The sequence below is a fragment of the Eubalaena glacialis genome, chromosome 5 (genome assembly GCF_028564815.1).
Source record: "Eubalaena glacialis isolate mEubGla1 chromosome 5, mEubGla1.1.hap2.+ XY, whole genome shotgun sequence".
Classification (NCBI taxonomy): domain Eukaryota; kingdom Metazoa; phylum Chordata; class Mammalia; order Artiodactyla; family Balaenidae; genus Eubalaena; species Eubalaena glacialis.
The window spans coordinates 106967050-106989192 of record NC_083720.1 but is presented as its reverse complement, the minus strand read 5'-3'; the positions used below and the strand labels follow the sequence as shown (position 1 = coordinate 106989192).

Below are 22143 nucleotides of genomic sequence, written 5' to 3'. Positions count from 1 at the left end.
AGCAGCATGTGTGTAGAAGTAGAAAAGACAGATAGACGCGTTATATTGGGACTGAGATTTGCTGGGCTGGTAAAGCAAGAAGGGCAGGAGTAGAGGGACAGAGCATAGTAAGAGAGACTAATTCACATATCACTCGTGGAATTGGGTGGGATACCATAGGAACAGAGCAGAGGATGTTCACTTTTTAATCTATGAGATAAAAGGCTGAGAGTGAGGGAGGGGAGGGGATGATAGAGTAGGAATATGAGGAGAGGTAGGGAAAGGTTTAAGATAGCTGTTTTGAAATTGGGAGAGAACTGATTATGGACAAGCTATTTTTTCAAGCCCTGTTGAGGTAACAGTCATTAATTTTTATTGCAACCAGTTCTAGGAAGTTGGTTTTGTTTTGTTTTTTTAATTTTAATATTTTTGTTTTACTTCAATGTCACAGTGTGCTATTGGCTATTAAGTAGTTTGAGATAATTTCCTTCTCTCAGATTCATAAACACTGACAAGGTGATGATAATGTTAAGAGTAGTTAGGACAGTTGTTATTCTCAGCTATTAATATAGATTAATAACTAATATCCTGCATATGTGTCCCATGTATTTCATCAGTTAAGCTTCCACAGTCAATTCAATTGAGTCTTAGACTAGAAGAATCAAACAAATACTTGAGGTTTTTTGGGGTTTTTTTTTTTTAGAAGATTTGAGTTGCTTTAGTGATTATTCTCTATTGCTTAGACTGTTTGTCTTAGTTCTGTTGTGTTCTGTGTTGCCAGGAGTCTCTATTCTTTCAAGTCAGAAGTTTTTAGTTGGCTGATTAAAAGCATATACATATGCATTGCCTTAAACCTCTAAGACAATGAGTGATTTAAATATCATAAAGGTTCATTCAACTCTTTTTTTTTCTGTTTCATTGTGCTTCACTTTATTGCAGTTTTTACAAATTAAAGGTTTGTGGCAACCCTGCATTGTCAGATGGTGGTTAGCGTTTTTTTTAATTAATTAATTTTTTTATTGAAGTATAGTTGATTTACAATGTTGTGTTAGTTTCAGGTGTACAGCAAAGTGATTCAGTTATATATATATTCTTTTTATACATATATATATTCTTTTTCAGGTTCTTTTCCTTTATCAACTTTTAACTAATGAAAAGAAAGTTATTTCTGTACTATTGTGACCAATTTAAAAAATATATAGATTATATTCATTGGCCTATCATTAACAAACTAAAATTGTCCGTAGATAAGACACCACATCCATTAAATTTTGAAATAGATAACCATATTTATTTAATGTTTGACAATTTATACTTGAACATTCTCCGCTAGTAAGAAATAGCTTGGATGAATGAATAGCTCAGTATGGCTCCAGACTTCCTGCCACGATTGCCAAAAATGAACCGTACTGTTGATTTTTGAGACTTTGTTTGATTCATGCCAAATGGCAAATAAACCATATTACAGTTAGACATGGACATCCGTCTACAGAATCGTTTTTAAAGTGTGCCCCGTACTGTTATTTCAGTGTGTGATTTTGGCCTGTAAGAGACACGAGGTTGAGAAATGGCGCGTGTTGAGCCCCTTTTCTGGGCCAGGACTCGTGCTGGGCTCTTCAGCTGCCCCTTGTGCTCTGCATCACAGTGCTGCACGGGCGCTGCTGGCGTCCTCCTTCTCACCAGCTCTCTCAAACTGAAAGATGATGGTGAGGTCTGAGAATAGCTGGGTAATATTTAATCAGCATTCTTAAAAATAATTAACCTTTAGTCCCAAGAACAAAAGCTTACAGAAAAAAATACTTCATTTAAACGTATTAAACAATGAATAGCATTTTAGTCATCTAAAAGTTAACTGCCATTGTTAATTACCTTGGTGTATGTTATCATACTAAATTGTGTATGTTAAAATATAATCTTTACTAACTGGATCTTCTTTTAGAGACTCCTCTTGTTTTTGAATTTGCTTCTAATTTATATTCAAGAAACATCTAAGTTGAATCCAGTGTCTCTTTTTTTTTATCCCTCACAAGTAACCTTTACTTTTTAAATTGTTGGCTTTAGAGGAAGGATACTCAAGTTCAGAACCAAATGAGAGATAGATGAAGAGTCAGACAGATGAACTATTTGCATATATGAGGCTTATGTTTACAAATATACAGCTTTGTTACTTATTGCATAGTACCAATATTGGAGAATGGAGCTTAGGTCTGTGCGACAAAGGACTTGCTAGTTTCACCCTTGATATGGTTAAGCTTACTTACCCAGTCATTGGCAAAAGTGGGCAAGCCACACTCAGAGCAGATGAGAGTACATGTTCTCTTGAGGCAGGCGTACCCTAGAAGGAGAGAGAGGGACTGAGATACACCTTCTCATTTTCTTCTCCTGCAAGTTCGTGGTCCTTAGGAACAAGAAGACTGTAAGTATTAATGTAATGATTTATATTAAGTGGTAAATGCAATTACATCTTCACTGTCAATTTTCAAAATCTGTTAGATATATCAAATTATTCATATACTCTGTAACTTAATTTTAGATATTAGTATATATAGGGGAAAAAAGACACCATTTTAGAAAACTGTGTAAAAATTCCTACCTCTCTTTTACTAATATTTAATAAAACTTTACTGAATAGCTTCATTCGGTAACAAATATATATTGAGCCGCTGCTTCCTGCATGCCATTATACAACACCATTCATTTGCTCCCCCTGAGTATACCAAAAATATTTTAGTTGAGGAGCAGCCAGGAAATTTTCTGAAATTTATTTAGGTGGATATTTAAAATGACCCTTCTAAAAACAAGTCGAGCTGTGCTAATTCCCTCGTAAAGTAAACACTGTGCAAAGGTATAGTGATAGGGTTTCTGCGAAGTTTAATTCAGACAGTATATTACTGGGTGACTAAGAGCACAGCTTGGAATCAGACAGACCTAGTTTTGAATTCTCTCTCCACCACCTCCTGGCATCTACCTTGTCTAACCCTTAATTTCTTTTTCTGTAAAATGGGAGTAATGTGTAGGATTTCATGAGATTAGAATGACATTACATGTCAAGTATTTGAATAGTGCTAGGCACACTGTAAAGGCTCATTATATGATAATTGTTGTTATTTTTATTAAGTTTGCTAGAAGGCTTTTTGTTCCTCAGCACTGTTTTTTTCATCTGGGTAATGAATGTCACATGTCTATTATAGAATCATCCCTCTGAGTTGAGTGTATTACCGACCAGTTCTCTTGCTCAACTCTCCCCTTTAACAGATGAGGGAACTAAGAACCGGAAAATTTTGACCAGAGTCCCTGTGGGTGAGAAGGTGAATCCCAGCTCTGTGCTCCATCCTCTGTGGTGCACATTTACATGCATGATTGAAGCACTGTTTATTTCCCACTATTTGTGGAAGGTGGTGAATACATACCTAATATTTTTAGATTTAATTATTGAAGTCAGTCACCAAAAAAATCTCTTTTCTTTACTGCCTTAAACATTCAGTATTATCTAAAATGCCAGATACATGTTTTAGTCCCTGTACTTCTCCAGCCTTTTCTTGCCGCATTTCCCCTCTCATTGGAAACACTCCAGCTTCACCACCGCCTTTTGATCTCTCAAGCTCCCAATCTCTTGCCCATGGTGAGGTCTTAGCACAGTTCTTCTCACTGCCTGGAATCCTCATTCCTTGGCTCTTTGAATTGTGACCTTTTTTCATTATTCAGTATCATCCTTCCGGGTCAGTGTCATCTCAGAGAGCGTTTCTGATAACCTTTTCTCACTCCAGGTATTCCCTTTCAGTTACCCTGTTTACTTCCTTTATAACGCATCACTATCCAACATAATTTTCATTTTTAAAATAACTTAACTTTTGTCTCCTGTGCTAAAATGTACATTCCGTGAGAACTGGAATCATATTTGCTTTATGTGCCTTTGTATTCACAATTCTTTATTTACTTTTGTATTCAAGGTTCCAAATATTGCCTGGCATATATAGTAGACCAGTAAATATTTATGAGTGAATAAATGAAAGAGTGAATCAATCAGTAGTGTTGGATCACTAGATTAAAGATTGTTTATGTTAAAGAAGCAGTATTTGTTCATTTCAGATTAGCAAGTAGGACATGGTCCTTTTTCTGTAACATTTGGCTTGGTCAATTCAAGCAACACAACTTTTGAAAAAAATTTCCTTATGAAAATAAAGCTGTAAATATCAGGATTTGTATGAAAAGTTAGTTGCATTTTTAACAGTGCATTATCCCCGCAGCATGAAGACTGCTTGAATAACCATATGTTTATGCTAAGAAAAGTGCTATTTATTTTATGAAGTTGTTTTACTGTTAGGAATAACATAGTGCTTAATAATTCTCAGGAGCAAAATATACATCAGTATATTCTGAATAATAGGAATACTTATCTACTTTAAATCAGTTTGTCAAAAGGCTTAATAATTGCCTGAGCAGAATATACAATTGCTTTGTAAACACCTTCATTAGCCAGTTACAATACTCATCTCTGGGTGGATGTAGAATGGCTATTCAAGCGTGTGTCGTTCCTCACTAGAAACCAAATGGTGTAGATATTTTATTTGATAAAGATAGTTGATGGTTTATTTTAAAAGATGCACTTTGAGTTGCAATATGTTATTTTTATATGGGCCAAAAAAAAAAAAAAGGAGGAAAGAAAGGAATGAATAAACTTTGCCGTAATCAACTGTGAACTTCAAGCCAGGTTGATTTTAGTAACCAAATTGCTTTGATTTGATATTAATGTAGTCTTCCAGGGCTGTGCTTACTGGGCATACTTTTTAAGTCTGTGAGATAATTTTGGTTCAATAAATTGGCCATTCTTTTTATTTTCTAAGACACAGAAATGTATTTAATAAAAACTTCAAGAGAGAGTGACGAGTAGAATCTCTCCTCCTCGAAAGTATGCTCAAATTTAAAATTGAGGCTTCTCAATTTCTAATCTATCTCCAATTTGTTTGTTAAAGACTATGGGTATTTAGCAGGTGACATAGGTTAACTGTAAGCACATAACATTTATCAAAATCTCAGCAGAAAAACAATTTATTGAGGAGTTCCTGAAAAGAACAGTTTGTTTGTTCTTTGAGATAATTTAAAATTGTGTGTCAAGTTAAAGAACAGACTACCTGGCTAAAAGTATAACCTGTAGAACTGATTTATCATTTGTTTGGTACTTTCAGCTCAATTTGAGGGTGATTGTAAGAAAATGGTGTCTATTGTAAGAATGTAAGAAACATTCCTATTACAAGGATATTATAAGTTGTATCCTTTTATTAGGATCCTTGGAAGAAATTCTTTATATTATGGTATGAAGAATAGAGGTACTTCATTAAATATGTGTTTTCCTTACCTAAGGACATTGTGAACCATGTAATTCATGAGGTTTTCTCTCCTGTATGTTTGAGCCAAAATTCGTGACTAAAATATGGCAAATATAGACTTTTTTTCCCCCAGTCTACCTCCCTAGCCTTGGTTTTATTATTTGATTGTTTTTGGTTTTTTTCTTACTTTTTGTTTATATTCTCATATTATAATTTGTGTCCTTGAATGCTACCTAAACATTTTCTAGAATTTGGTTGTGGGGGCAGGCAGCATACAAACAAACAGCCATATTCAGGGAACATCCCTGTAAAAGGCAGGGTGCTAACTTGGCAAGGAACACAATGACGGGTAAGATACGTTTCCTCCCTTTGCAGTGACATTTGAACAGATAATAAGAATACAAAATATTGTTTAGTTAATATTACAATAGAGGGCTATCATAATAGTTTTAGGAGACACAGAATTCTCTTTTAGCTATAAAGAACATTTTAAAAAAAATATTTATTTATTTGGTTGCGCTGGGTCTTAGTTGCGGCAGGCGGGCTCCTTAGTTGCGGCTCGCCGGTTCCTTAGTTGTGGCAGGTAGACTCCTTAAGTGCGGCTTGCTGGCTCCTTAGTTGCCCCATGTGAACTCTTAGTTGTGGCATGTATGTGGGATCTAGTTCCCTGACCAGGGATCGAGCCCAGGCCACCTGTATTGGGAGCATGGAGTCTTATCCACTGTGCCACCAGGGATGTCCCACTATAAAAAACATTTTTTAAAACAATATTCCAGGATGCATCCAGTTATATAGCTATTATAATACTATTTCTTTTCCTATGACAGTCTGTCCAGGTTTTATTTTTTTCATTCTCTTTGCTGAACCCATGCCAGTTTAAGAATGATTTATTCTAAAGTTCATCTAGTATAGATTTTTGTAAAGACAAGTGTATTTCATGACCCTCTCATTCATTTTTATTCTAGTCTTTTCATTAACAGTCTTGTTTTGGGAATTATTATGGTTAGAATTCAGAAATTCTGAGGTATAAGATGAGTTTAGTAAATTCTGTATTCAGCCCAGGACTTAGCATTAGATAAGTCCCTGCTTTTACCATCTGATATGTCTTTTCGCCATCAAAGGAACTTACCACTTTTCTCTAAATCCTTAATTTAGATTTCTTCAGAGAAACATTATATTTTCTAAAGTTTATTAGTAAGATTGATTTAAATTTTATAGATAACTGGTCTTTGGCTTTTAGATTTTGTTTATTTAATCATTCATTCAACAAATTATTTTACATGTACAAGAAAATGTGGTTAGATGGGATTTATTGAAAGAGTTATGTTTTAAACTTATTCAGATCGAAGTAACTATGCAAGCATACTTTCTTTTATTTGATTTTCAAGTCATACCACACTTTGAAAAGCACATAATAAAAGAAAAAAGTTGACAATGCTGTATTAAAATTGTTTTTCTCATCCACAGGTTTTTGGAAATGCTCCGCCAAATACAATGACAGAAAAATTTTCTGATCTTCTGCAGTTCACAACACAAGTCTCACGACTGATGGTGACAGAAATTCGAAGGAGAGCATCAAACAAATCCACAGGTATTTTTACAGAAACCAGCAAAAACTAATTTATTTGAATGGACAGTTTGGTAAAAGTGTTGTCGAAATCTAACAGAAAATTGACCTGATTTTAAGCACATGGATTTCAGTACCAGTCCCCATTTCCATTCTTACTGTCACATTCTTCTGTTGGTGTCAGCACCTTTTACTCTCAAGTAGAGTACTTCTACCCAAGGCTACTTTCCTTGGACCACTACCACCCCTGCCCTAACCCTTTTAACAGCACTCTGTTTCCATCTGAACAAAATCCAAATTCCTAGCATGACATTCAACACAAACTCAGGACCTGGAAATACATATATATACCCACACATTTTTGCATACCCTTTTTTATTTCTTGTTTCCTTTTTCTATATTTCAACCAAATCGCGAGTTACTTATGGTCCCAAACATGTCTGTGCTCTTTTTACTATCCTTGTGATGCTTCATTCAGGAAGGAGCATCTCCCCCCATCTTAGTACATCTAAATCTTCTCAGCTTGGATTAAGTCACACTTCCTAGATAGAATGTTTCTTGATTCCCTTAATCAAAGGAAAAGTTTTCTCTTCTTAACTACTCAGCTTCACGAGTGGTGTTTATGTATGTATCTTTATCTTTCTATTAGACCATAAACTTATTTACGAGTCTTTATATAACCTACAGTCTTTACCACAGTGCTTTTACACAGTAGGCCTTTTATAAATGCTACCTGAATAGCTACTCTTATTCATAATTAGGTAATTTTAAAGTTCATAAAGTATCATCCCATTTAATCAAGATTAAAATATGATTTTTTGATTTTAATTACCATTACTCATTTTCTAAATTAGCAATGTTTGAAGGATTTTATCTTAATTTTTATCTTGTTGCTTTGGGTTTTAGTGGTTGAGTGCTTTCCTACTGAAGCATTAGACCAAGAAATCAATAATTTAAGTTTTGTTTCTATTGTCTCTTTGAAAAATCACTTATCATTTCCACCCATTGAATTATTATCTTTCCAATTGTAACAGTAATGCCTTTGTTATAAAATCCTATTTTTTAATTTAGTTTTTACTTCTAGTTTTAAAAGTATATAGATGCATGGTTTTAAGGGTCAAATAGTTTATAGGTTTATTAAAAACAGTATCTCCCTTCCATCATCCTGGTTCATCCTCATTTTTCACTCCTAAGATACACTGACTTTTTATGTCTCTTGACTTTTTTTGGTATTTACCTCTGTGTCTCTAACTAATGTGCTTATACTGTGTGCCCTTGATTTTTCATATTTAGATACTGTCTCCAGGCTTACCATAAGAGAAGTGAGACTTTTAAGCTCACCACCACTATCCCACAGATTCTTACTTCTATATCCCCATATCATTCTATCATAATTTGATTAGATCAGTATTCATTATATTATTGTGACTGAAAACATTATACAAAGATGAGCCATATGGTATACTCTGATTACTCTTCCTTTCTTGAAAACTTCTCCACCTCTATCAGAGTTAATAATTGCCTTCTTTTAAAAAAAACTAGTTTTCTACATTTTCATTATGCATTCTTCCCCTACTCCTCTGTTTTTCTGAATTTCCCCCCAATATCATTGAAGACATCAGATATTCTGTCAGTTTCATCTTCTTGCAAATAGCTCTTGCAGAACCTTCTGGTCTGCTTTAATCTGTAGTGGTTGCTCTCTAGGCCACCTGGACAGCTGTCACTTTTTCATCTTCACTCACTTCATCCTGGGATGTCTTTCCACTTCTTTGGGATAGAGCCTCTGTTTCCAGAATCTCACGTCATCTTTTTTCTCAAATTAACTTCCTCATTTTTGGTAAAATATCTTTTCCAGCAGCCTCCTGAAAAAGGATGCAGGGCAGTTATTATTTTGGTTTTTGGATTTTGTTTTTGTTTTTAGAAATCTGTGAGTGAAAATTCCTTTGACTCTTGCTATATAAAATGAGTTCCTTCCCCTTAACCAAGGAAGGTGACAAGCTTTCAGGTACTGGGGCTTAGAACAAACTTTATCACATCGTACAGGATGGCTTTATTGCAGAAAGGGGAACTTGTAGAACCAGGCTTCAACAAGAGAAAAGAAGGCACAGATCCATCACCCTCGTTATCTCACAGAAGTGTGCTTGGGATATTCCCCCCCCAGAGCATGAATGCAATCTTAATGGTGAAGAAACACCGTTTGTGATCTAAGCTGTTTGAGTACTGAATCTGAGTTCTTATTGGATGTTTCTAGGAGTTGTTTGAGAATGCTAGCTGTTTAGTTCCAGGAGACTTGGGGGCCCAGGGGAAGCTACAGGCCCTCCCACAGGGAGTGGAAGCTACGAGTGTCATAGAAAATTGAGCTTGGGTGTAGCACCTCTGGGAACATGGTCAGTGGGTCCTTCTCCAGGCAGCCTAGGTTGAACTCTCAGGGTTATTTTGGAAAATCTCTCAGCTCGCATTACATTTATCCTCCTTTCGGTGGATATAAGGTTCTAGATTGGAAATCATTTTATCTCAGAATTTAAAAATAATTTCTCCATCATATTTTAGATTCCTATACTCCTAGTGAGAAATCTGAAGCTACCTAAATTCTCCATTCTTTCTCTGTGCCCTGTATTGTGTGTGTGTGTGTGTGTGTGTGTGTGTGTGTGTGTGTGTGTGTGTGTGTGTGTTTATAAAAGCATTTAGAATCCTCTCGTTTTCCCTCCTCTTCTAAAATTTCATGATAACATGCCTTAGAGTGGACCTATTTTTATACATTATGCTGAGTACTCACTGGATCTGTTTAGTCTGGAAATTCATATCCTTTAATTTTGAGAAAGGTTTGTGAATTGTTTATATAATAATATCCTCCCCTCTGTTTTCTCTTTCTTATCACGTGTACCCCTAAGACTGTCCCTCTCATTTTCTTATCTTTCCTCTCTTATTTTCTATCTTTGCTTTTTTACTCTCTTTGCTAGGAGAGCTTTTCGGTTTTACCATCTGTTCCTTCCGTGGGTTTTTTTTTTTTTTCCCCCATTTGTGACATGATACTTTTAATTTCTAAGAGATTGTTTTTTTCTTTTTTATTGATGTCTTTTGTTTTCCTTTCATGGCTTCTCTTAGCTCTCTGAGGTTTCTTTTTCTTTTCTTTTCTTTTTTTTAAATTTCTTTTCAGATTTTTATCTTCCTCCACAGTCTGTTTCTTTCAGGTAGTCTTTTTTGTTACTTTATTTTTGTCTCTGTCTTTTATATTAGAGAATGTCCTCACGTGTCTCATCCTTGGCCCTCTACTGCTGTATAAGAATGGAATCTTGGAAAGTTGCTGGGTAGCTTTGTAATTGTGGCTGGAGTTTGCCTGGGCCTCAGCCTAGGGTCATTTTGTTGAGCCATTCTGTTGACCATCTTTCCCTTGAGCTAGACAGAGTCCCCAGAGAAGAATGTCCAGTCTTTACTTAGACAGTATATGCCTGACTCTGAACATTTTAGAAGCCAGTGTCTGAGGACCCTCAACATTTAGTATCAATACATAAGCTTCTATTTTATCTTCATGATGAGCCCACAACTGTGCCTGGTGTAATGTCATTGTCCCCCCTCCACCCCAGTCCAAACATCCTCTGTTTTCTTTTTAGTGAATAAATCTCTAGTCTAGTACCCACATAGTAGTGGGGATCTGGGGGTCTAGCTGCTCTTACACAGACTTCACCAGTCCTGTGTACAGTCCCACATTTACTTCTGCTTCTAAAGGTACTTAGTGCCACCAATTCCTGAGCCTCTTGGAGGTTGTGTTGTAGTTAGCTGCTTTTGTATTTTCCTTGTACTTGCTTTAAGTTAAGATTCTAGAGTCTGCTAAATCAGTTCCCACTAATTTCTCTGCTGTTTTATTATCCAAAACGTTGTTGTTTTCACCTTTCCTATTTTCTTTGTTCTTATGGGTTTATGCTTTTTAAAAAAATCCTTAAACAACAATTTTAGTGGGCGTATTAGTCTGCTTGGACTGCCATAACAAAATACCATAGACCAGTATAAAACAGGAATTTTTCTTCACGATTCTAGAGGCTGAAAGTCTAGGAGCATGGTGCCAGCATGATTGGTTTCTGGTGAGATCTCTCTTCCTGGCTTGTAGATGGCACCTTCTCAATGTGGCCTCATCTCCAGGAGAGAGAGCTCTCTGGTGTCTCTTCTTAATAAGGGCCTTAATCCCATCATGAGGGCCACACCCTCATGACCTCATCTAAAGCCAGTTACCTCCCAAAGGCTCCATCTCCAAATACCATCACATTAGGAACTAAGGCTTCAAATATGAATTCTGTGGGGACACAATTCAGTTTATAGCAGTGAGGTTTCAGGACAGAGAAGAGACAAATGCATGTGCTCAACCTTCCATCTTTAACGGGGGGCCCATTATGGAGTCTTTGGAGCAACAGCCATTAAAGTATTTTTAGATTGAGGATAAAATCTCTTAATCAGAAGCTGTACATTATATGAATTGATGTATGGATTTTAAAGTGAGGCTGTTTTAATTATATTTGTAGTCCTTGAAGCAAGTCTGGTGAGAGGTGGTTAAGATAGTTTAAGGTAAACTTCCTGTCTTTTCCCTTCTCCACCAGAATGGGATTGCATCCTTTTTTTATCTTTATTGATTTCAGTTGTCCCTATACAAGTGAAAAGTTTGTCTTAAATGTAAGATTTCTGTGTTTTATGCCTTTTTAGCTATTTTAAATAGGTAGTATGAAGGGAAATTTCTTTGTCACATGTTGACTCCTGTCATTGCATTTTCTTTTTTGAGTGACATCCCTAGATTAGAAAAAAAAAATTCCAAAGCTTATTTATGCTCTGTTCGCTGTTGCTGTCTTTATGAATACCTAATCTGCATGTTTGTAGAAAAACATTTTTCTACATTGGAGATGTGTTTTCCTAAATCTCTTTACAGTTTTATATCCATAGGGAAATAATGAAGAGTATCTTAAATGGAGGAGATGTCTCATTGTTAATTACAGTAATAGTTACATAAGTTATTTTTTTTTTAAACTTTCTATTTTGAAATAATTTTGGACTCACAGGAAGTTGCAAACATAGTTAGAGCCCCTTGTGCCTTTCCTTCCTCCATTGGTGACATACTGTTTGCCAGGTATTTTAAGATATATTTTTTCATATCATGTAATTCCATGTAAGTTTTATTTTTAAACTTTTGAAATTGGTTAACTGCAGAATCCAGTGAGATTCAGTTCAATTTTGTGTAAGTTTTACCTCCGCAAGAGAAACCTTTCCAAATCACCCTATCTCAAATTGATCTTTTATCCTCTATCTCCACACCAGTGAGTATTTATTCAGTCACCTTAAATACTTCCTTTAGAGGTTTGTTGTCATCTGAAAGTACCCTGTTTATTTACTTATTTAATGTTATTGTCTCTTGTGTTCACCCCTGTATCACCTAAAAGAATGCTTGTCACAGATTAGGTGCTCAAAAAATTTTTACTGATTTTGACATAGGATTTCTCTGTGCTCCCCCCCACCCCATTATGCTTTAAGAGTTAGAAGAGTGTTAGAAAAGCCAGCTTACTGATGTTTAAGAGAGAAAAGCGTAGTTTTGGAGCATCTCGTCTGTCAGCCTTGAAGAACTCTGGCTTCTGGAATCCTTGTTCTCTTCTTTCATTTTTAGTTTTGAACATTGGAAGTTTCTTTTGATCAGTGCTGTTATCAAAAGTACTTTCATGGAGATTTTTTGATATTTTGATTTTTCTAGTAAAAAATTCTAGATTTTGAGCATCTAGGTACATCCTGAATCATCTTTCTTCTTGCATATCCCATTCTGGTTTTTCGATTGATCAGTTGATTTCTGTTGTGATAGAAACACTAACATGAGATCTGCCCTCTTAACAAACTTTTACATGTACAGTACACTAAATTGTAAGTACAGTGTTGTACAGCAGATCTCTAGAACTTTTTCATATTACACAACTGTAACTTTATACACATTTATCAGCAACTTTCCATTTCTTCCTCCTCTCAGCCTTTGGCAACCACCATTCCACTTTCTGCTTCTATGAGTTTGGCTGCTTTCAATACCTCACATAACCTTTTATTTTATAGGAAGTTATCATTGAAAGTAATTTTTGTTATGATTTACATGCACATAATTTTTCTCCAAAAAGAAGCAGGTGGAATGAGTCCTCTATTATTCTTTTGAAAATTGGCTCTATCTGTTGTGCATCAGAGAAAGATTATTTTTCCAGGACTTCTCTGAATGTGGTGTGAAATACTTGTTATTTTGTTTGTTACCTAATCACCATTCACATATCAAGTCTTTTTACCAGATCACTTCTAACATTCATTGTAGATATCTCAGTAGGAACCATGCTTATTGGCAATTCTGTTGTTTAAATCTATCCATCAGAAGTTAGTAAAAATGGAAAATTTTAGGTAGGTCAACGTGCAAAGTGGGTTCATGGGCTGATTTGTAATACAGTAGTCCTCTTCTCTCTGTCTCCCTTAATTCTCTTGGTTATAGCCTCCCTGTGGTTTTGTTAAAAATATGTAGTGACTTTCAACTAATTTGAAAAAATATATAATTTTGTAGCCATATTGTGTACAGGACATGGCTTAAGACTTTTCCCTATCTCTTCTAGTTATTTGTTAAGTTCAGCCATGCAGTCTGCTTAATTCTAAGGTCAGTCACATGGTCGATTTTACATCATTGAAAGAGAAAATTCCCACCTGTGTAAAAATAGTATCTTCAGTTTATTGTTAATGACTTTGCTGCATGCTAGGTGCCACTGTTAAGCCCAGTGCTGTAATCCCCACTGGGCAGCGGCCCAGTGATAGAGAAGCCAAATGATGCTGACCACAGTTGGCATCTGGTGCAGCATCTTGTGGTGGGATTAGTATAATGTAGTGAATCCCCAATTAGACAACCCAGCCTTTTTTTTTAAACAGAAAAACAGTGTGCCCCGCTGTCCTCCAAGGATTTCAAAGCCACAACACCTTCAGGTAATTTCATTCCCAAGGTGTGATGATGTATTATCAAATTGAAAGAAGCATGGAAGCTATGAGTCCTAATACTATTTTTCTCACTAACGTGGAAGTGGGTTTTTTTGGAAGGGAGGGATGGGAATGGGCGTTCAGGGCTTGGTTTCTTCATTAATGAAAAAAGTGTAATAGTACTATTGATGTGTCTCGCATTATCGCATAAGTTTGAAAATGACTATGCTTTAAATGGACTTTGCAAAAGGAAAAATTATTGTATTACACTTATTATTAACACGTTTTGTGTTCTGGTTGTTCTGAATGCAGTCTAATTGAATTTACATATACTCTCTCAGTGTAGACTGGGAACTTAACATTTCCTTTAAAACTGTCTACATTCTATTCTTACTTAATCTAATAATGAGCTCTACTAACTTCATTTCTGTATTTTTTTGGCCTAACTATGTGTACTGAAATGCAGCATGAAAGCTAAAGCTTAAATCAAAATGATTGGCAACTCTCAAGATGGGCTGATATTAATATGTTCTTTTCATTATAATCTTATAATCTTAAGTTAAATCAGTGTTTAAATTAGTATTTGTTTAAAATTAGTGAAAATAGAAGATCATAATGCAATATTTTTTGACTAGGAGCGTTTTTCAAAGTTTTAGGAAATTCTGTGGTTTATGGAGGTTTAATACGTTGTCTACATAATTTTTTAAAGATAGCACTAAATGTTACATACTTTTACAATGAGCTTCTTGATTTATTTAAAATGAAAACTCAGAGATCCCATCAAGTTGTTTTGCATGGCAACCTACTGAAATTAGTAGGTGAAAGTAAAATAGTTCTTCTGAATATGTTTGTTGTGTAAAGATAGTCTATTTTATCAATGAGAGTTTCCAATTCAGCCACAACTATTGTCAGGACCTCTTTGTATGCACCTGTAATTCAAAGCCAGATAACGTAATTATACATTATTGCTGATGTAACTGAAGTCTCTATCTTCTTCTCAAAAAGAGCATTTGTTATTATTAAGTTGGTAAAATTGTTAAAGGGACACCATGAATAATTATACTGTCTTGATCCTTTTCAAGGTTTGTTTTCATACGTATTATCTCATTTAATCAGCTCAGCAATCTACTGAACTGTTGTAATGTTTAATAACAAATAGGACATTTTTGAAAATACATTGTCTTTTCTTATCTTGAGGAATATCTTAATGTTCATTGTCAACCGAAACGAAAGAAACCACGCACTTTTGTAAATGCCATTGATCAGATAGATATATGGAACTGTTTCAAACCAAAAGTACATTTTTGGTGTTTTGGTTCTCAAAATAACCATTGGCATTCATTGTTCATAATTGGCAACTTGTTGAATAGCAGTGAAAAAACATATTTGTCCAAACTTCTTCTAATGTTGATAGTGTTAAGTACTATGGGTGGAATCCGGAGTCACTCAAAATGTGTCTCATCTGTAGGTTTCTAGATTCTGTACCAGGGAGATAAATTTGTTTATCTTTTAAAGTAGGTTTAGTTCTTCAAAATATTTTTTTCCCTCTGTGAGAGACATAGGTAGTATTGATCAGTTGATTTACCAATCAGTGTTTCTTTTTTTAATGAAATAGAAGTTTATTGCATTGGTTTAATTGTAAAATAAGCAATTTGAAGACTGCAGGTATTTTTTTTTAAGATGTTGAGTTACGAAATTGGAAATGCACAATTTAAAACCAAAGTTGCCTGGTTACGAAGAAGCCTAGGAAATGAAAGCATAGCATGTCAGCCTTTGATTAAGAGTTTTAGCCAACTGGTAAGGAGCTGTTTTCCTTACATGAGCGTTTAATTCCTATCAAGGAAAGACTGCTCGTGTTATATAGCAAATGGCTGGGGTCCATTGTAGGCTTGCAGGAAAAAGTTGCAGGTTAGTTTTTACCAATGATCTTAAACCATGATTGCTAAAGATGGTTTCTCAATGGTATTCTTTTATTTGTTTTCTTCTTTCTCTATTTAATCAGCCTTGAACATTGCTTTCTTTGTATTACTCCCCTTTCAAAACTTTCAGGAATCTCTGTTACCCATAATAAATGCAAACCCCCTGATGTTCTTGAGAAGTTGAATTCAATGTGTCCTTCTTTGATCTCCCTGGGTTGATTTAGTCACTCATTTAACAGGTGTTTATTGAGTGCCCACTTAGTGCCAGTGATGTGCTCCATACTGGGGATCAGCTCTGAACAAGGCTGACAAAGTCTGCTCCCATGGTGTTTATTTTCTAGAGAGGGGCAAGAGACTATAAATCAGTGAGCATGAATACAGTAATTTCAACATTTACCAGATACTGAATACCAGAAGTAAGCCAGGGTTCTGTTGACTTCTCTTTTCCAGTAAAATTTTTTTATCACTATCTTTATCTTTTACAGGCTAAGCAGCCTGGATTTGAATATAAGTTCTGTCTCTGACTCTAGGCAAATTACTTATCCTCTCCATTTCTCAATTTATATTATAATAAGGGGTCTAAGAATAGAAAATAACTTACAGGGTTCTACATAAAGATTAAATGAGTTGAATCTGCAAGCACTTAAAACAGTGCTTGTTGTACAGTTAAGACTCAGTAAAAATAAGCTATCTTAAAAAATTTTCCTTTAACATGTTCTTTCAAATGGAAGTATATAAAGATGAAATATGCCCAGCACAGTATCATGTGTAAGTTTTTTATCATTCAATTATTGAATAAAACACTTTTATCTTGATTGTCTTAAATGTCTTAAAGGAAAGAATACCTCTAAAGTAATCTAAATTCTATTCTACATCCTGTGTCTTTATGACGTGTGTTAAGTATACGTTAGTAACTTAACATGTTGGTTTACAGTGAACAGGTTGGACTTATTTTCTGACTTTAATTCATCTCCTATTACAATGTAAAAATTGATGAACTCTGTGCTGATAAAATTAAATGCATGGTTAAGGATTTATCCATTTTCCCTTATCCTTAAAAACATAATCAACTAAGTTGACTTTCAGAGATTCTTCCAACACTACAGTTCTATGAATGACTCCCTCACTGTTTATCTCTTCCTAATGTCAGCTGTTTAGGTCACCCCTTGTGTGTATCACTGAGCCAACCTCCTAATTTGTTTCCCCCATCAATCTCTTTGCCCTTGCAGTTTGTCATACACATCAGTCTAAATTAATAGTCTTAAAATAATCCTTTCATCATCTACTTTGCTCAAGAAACTACATTTGCTCCCTCTTGCCCAAAGAGTCAAATACAGACAGCCCTTAGCTTACCTTCCTTCATAAGTAGGCATTTTCTGTCACTACTATTGATATTAGACTCTAATTCTCAACATATGCTCTTCTAGAATGTGAACCCTATGTTATTACAGTTGTTCCTCTTGATTATTCCTCTAGCCACACTTTTGTTTTAATACAGTGTGCCTAATCTCTCTGTTTCCATCCCTCCCTCCCAGTTTCTAGAGAGACTTGTTTTCCAGGCAGGTTTAACTCAAATTTCCCCTATTCCATGACTCTTTTTGACTAGTTTGTGACGTACCTTTTCCTAAAATATATAGGTTGACTTTTACATTTCTGTATTGATATGATGACATCTACATATACCATTAAAACATTGCTCTCTTTAACATATTTTGTATGTGATTTCTCTCCACCGAATGACTTTCCTTTGGTTTTATAGAGGCTGCAAGTCGGGCCATAGTCCAATTCTTGGAAATCAATCAGAGTGAAGAAGCCAGTAGAGGTTGGATGCTTCTGACAACAATTAATTTGTTAGCATCCTCTGGTCAGGTAAGTTCTTGGTTTTCATGTTTGAAACATCTTTTTATCCTCTTGGGATTTTGTGAAATTAAATTTATCATCATACCCAAATAAGATTTTATGATAATCTGTGTATTCTTCTAATTCTTCTTACACATTATTTCGTGCTTCTCACAACATCTCTATAAGGAGGTTATTAATGTTTCCATTTTACACATGAGGAAATGCTTAAATTAGAACAGTGTTTTCCATCTTTGTCACATCATAGCACACATAGAGCATGGTACCATTTGTACAGCACACTGGGCAAAAAGATGGGCTACCTGTGGCTGGAGGGAAGTAACCCAGGAACTGCATTTCTGTAACCCATGTTAGGGAAACTTTGACTTGGAAGAGTCATCTAAGATTCATCTAAGGTCACTTAGCTAATAAGGAATAAGTGACATGGAAAATACTTTAACATTTTTCTAACTTTTATGCAAAATAAGGAAATATTGTCATTTTCAGGATAATACATATTTCCTTCCTACTTGATTTTTTCTGGAGATTGCTTTTTTTCCCTTTAAATCAGCTTTAAGCATCTGTCATGATACATATGGCATGTAGTCATTTATGCTGTTTGAATACCCGATTTGTGACCTGTGATGTTTTGGGGATGAAGGAAGTTTATTCAGCCTTCTAAAATCCAGAGTATAATTACCTTCAAAGTCCACACCAATCTTGAGAATGACTATTGTCTAAATTACTATGGACTTTCAAATACCTCATGGAATTTACAAAAGTAAATGTGACACCAATCATACTACCGTCACAGGCCACAGGAGAAACAATGCATTTCTTAGTAACCATATCCTGAAACCAGTTACTAGCCTAAAGTAAGCAGCACTTGAATTTTTTTTCTTTGGAATGGCCTGTTTCCTTTTTCATTTGCTGGGATTTTGTTTTGTTTTGTTATTTATTTATTTTATTATTTTATTTTATTTTAAATTTTTATTTTATATTGGAGTATAGTTGATTTACAATATTGTGTTATGTTTTGTTTTTTAAATCAGAAAACGAATAAGACCAACTTGTCCTGATTTACCTGGGACTATCTGAGTTTTGGCATAGAAGGCCCACATCCCAGGAAACCCCTCAGTCCTGGGCAAATGGAGATGTTTATTCACCCTAAGTACTAAGTAACCTTCAGATAGTCCTAAAGTAGACCATTGTTTTCATGTATCTGTGGCCATATCAAGTGACTATCAAAATACCAATTCTACTTGCTATCGATGGTAGCTATAAATGCCTCTACGTTACTGTACCAAAGTTTGGTTTGGCTTAGAACAATACATAAAATAATAGTGTTTAATTGGAATATTTCTAAGTTTTATTCATATTTTCCGTAGATGCACTGTTTTTCTTTCTCTCTTGTGAGCATAGACTGTGTCATACCATAACACCTAGAACATGGTAGAAAATCAGTAAATGTGTATTAACTTAAATGTGCACAAATGGATAGACCAATTTAAAAGCATAAGAAAAGAATCAGGAGAAAAGAATCACTTAAAAAAATTACAAATGTTGCCGATTACCAGTTTGGATACCCATTTGTACTTTTAATCTATCCGTTATAAGATGAAAATGAAAAATCATATATTTTTCTTAATATGAAGGGACAGCTAGTAATAATCTAACTGGAAAAAGACATTTTAAAAAGAAAACTCAGTGTTATGTTTTGAGCTGATTTTCTTGTTTGCATGCTATCTTCTGTTGGCAGCAGTGAGATAGAGATGACAAAAACATGGTCCTGAATCAACATGTAGATGACAGAGATGAAGTGGATGAAGATAATACCATAAAATGCAATAATGGGCTATATGTAGTACTATGAAAATAGAAATGGAGTTGTAAATTTTGTAGGTGAGGGTAGGAAGAAAGATGAGGAATTAAAGAAAGTTTCAGGCATGAACAGACATTTAAATTGAGAGTCAGATGGAGACATGGGGTGTCTAGAAACAATAAATGGTAGATGAGAACTGCAGAGAGCTTTTGAGTATTAGAGGAGGGAAATGATAGTGGATATGTAGAAAGGGGCCAGATCTTGGAAAGGACTGTTGCTTAGGCGCTCTCTTCTCCCCGTCTCCCGGCTACTGCATTAGTTCAGGCCCGGCCGCTCTTACCGTTTTCTGTACTAGTTTCCTAATTGCTCTTGCCTTCCTGCTCTTTAGTCTGTGGTCTATACTGTCACCAGCTAATTTTCTAAAATCTGATTCTATGACTCCTTTGTAACACTTCATTGGGTCTCCAATCCCAGCAAAATAAAAATAAAACTAAAATGGGAGACCACACGCATAGGTCATTGAGCATGTATAAACTGGTGGGCCACTTAACCCACTCTCTAACCCCAGACAGGGTATATAAGTGATGAGCCTCAGTTGCTCCCTTTGTACAGTAAGGAGCATATAGTAATAAAATCTACCTTGTAGGGATGACTTGAGAAGTAGGTGAGAGCATGTATTTAAAGTGCTTAGCTTTATGCCTGTTATATAATAAACACTCATTACAGATTAGACATTATTATTGTGGCTTTTCAGGAGTCAGCAGTTTTGGACTCAGGTTCCTGAAACATTCTGTACCATATGGCCTAAGCTCCTGTGTATCTTCCAGGTGATCTTTCCCCTGTTGTTTTAATTCCTACACTTTGCCATTCTACTCCTGGCAGTGGTGATCATTCCCTTTTATATTAGCCTGAATGTACTACCATTGATACACACAAGAGATTAAATCATAGTTATTAACAAACCTGCCTCTGCTCTAGACTACAGTCTTCTGAAGGGCAGGGATCCTTCATCATTGCATGCCGAGCTCCCAACACACTGACTGACACACCCTAGGCATTCAGGAAATGTTTAATGTCAAAATTAATAAACAGATCAACAGATGATGCTAACCTGTTGATCTCCAGCATGGAAAAACTTTCTATTCCAAACTGTACCATGGAAAGATTTTTATAATTATTATAGCATATTTCTTAACAGTGCTGAAATGTTCACCATAGGAATGTCTAAAATTTCTTCCTTTAGTAATCTTTGAAAATAATGTAGAAATTTTTTTGTGTCAGTGATGGCTATATCCTTCAAGTGCCCTTCCAACCCTAAGAATCTACAATAAAAATAAAAGTGATAGTAAGGCAACTACTAATATATAGTTTAGTACTCAATGTATCTTTGCATTTGTTATATAACCCTCATATTAACCCTAAGCAATGTGTACTATTATATCCATTTTATAGGAGGGAAAGGTGAGGCCTAACAAAATTAGTTTGCCTAATAAGTTCATGGTTAAAATCTTTTCTAAATCCTAAAGGTTATGTTCTTTGAAACATGCTGCCTCTTAATAGTCAACCTAATAAATACCTTACTAAATAACACACTTCTCAATATTTGGTTACAACAAATTTGTCCAAATAGGAAATATGTATTTGTCAGCATGGAGTCATTTTAATTTTTTTTCAGGCATTTAAAAAGTTATTTTGATACATAATTTTCTGGCTTAAAATTTGAGCTTACTTAGCTGTACCAAGTACAGTTATGTCTGTCTGTCTATCTGTCAATTCACTTATTTATCGGTTTGTTTTCCAGAAAACCGTGGACTGCATGACAACGATGTCAGTGCCTTCCACCCTGGTTAAGTGTTTATATCTGTTTTTTGACCTCCCACATGTGCCTGAGGCAGTTGGAGGTGCACAGAATGAGCTACCTCTCGCAGAACGTCGTGGACTACTCCAGAAAGTTTTTGTACAGGTATGGAAGGTGCTATTTGCCTGGCCATCTGTACCACTCTATTTAAAGTGTAACAGGTACACTCCTTAAATAGATGTCCTGCCTATTCCATTTTCTGTAGTATTTCATGCTGTTTATTATAAGTTCACTTTATCTCATCTGTCACATTTCTTGAATCTGCACATTTCTTTTGAAGAATATTTGGATGAGGGATTAACAAGTTTGTTTCTCTGAACAGAGGTTACCTTTGATACAGCAAAAACATCTCTAAAATGAACTAAGCAAGGAAAACTTTTATTGACAATATAATTAAGTTTTGCATAATATTTCTTCTAATGTCAAGAAATTCTGTTTTGTTGCTGTCTGTATATAGGAAGTCCTTAGCCTATAAATATTTAGCTTAGAAAAGAGTTTATTTTAGTGGCTGCTGCCACCTCCTCTCCTCCCTGCCTATAAAGCCCTTCTTTCCCACTGTTGCCACTCTTCTTTTAATAGCATTAGCAGATTAAGTATACCTTTGTTAGCTAGCCTGGAAATATTGTCATCATTTTGATATCCTTTCTTGGGAGAAAATTTTCAAAACAAGCAAACTACAAACATTTAGAATATAATCTGTCCACGTAAAAATACATGTTTGACACAAGACGATAGATACTGCATGGTTCCATTTATAAGTAAAGTGGTCAAACTTTTAAAAGTAGAGTGTTGGTTGCCAGGGGCTGGGAGGTGGGGAAAAGAAAGTTGTTGTTCAGTGTTACAGAGGTTCAGCTTTGCAAGAGGAAAATGTT

At 35.2% G+C, this 22143-nt stretch overlaps 1 protein-coding gene across 9 annotated transcripts in view; it reads left to right on the top strand.

The window, feature by feature from the left end:
• WDFY3 (WD repeat and FYVE domain containing 3) overlaps positions 1 to 22143 on the top strand; it is a 273492-nt gene that overhangs the window by 104833 nt on the left and 146516 nt on the right. For all 9 annotated transcript variants that reach the window (XM_061192466.1, XM_061192464.1, XM_061192461.1 and 6 more), the window contains exons 4-6: positions 6774 to 6897; positions 17512 to 17621; positions 21215 to 21376. In XM_061192466.1, the coding sequence (XP_061048449.1) occupies positions 6774 to 6897; positions 17512 to 17621; positions 21215 to 21376 (396 nt within the window). The remainder of the gene's footprint in view (positions 1 to 6773; positions 6898 to 17511; positions 17622 to 21214; positions 21377 to 22143) is intronic.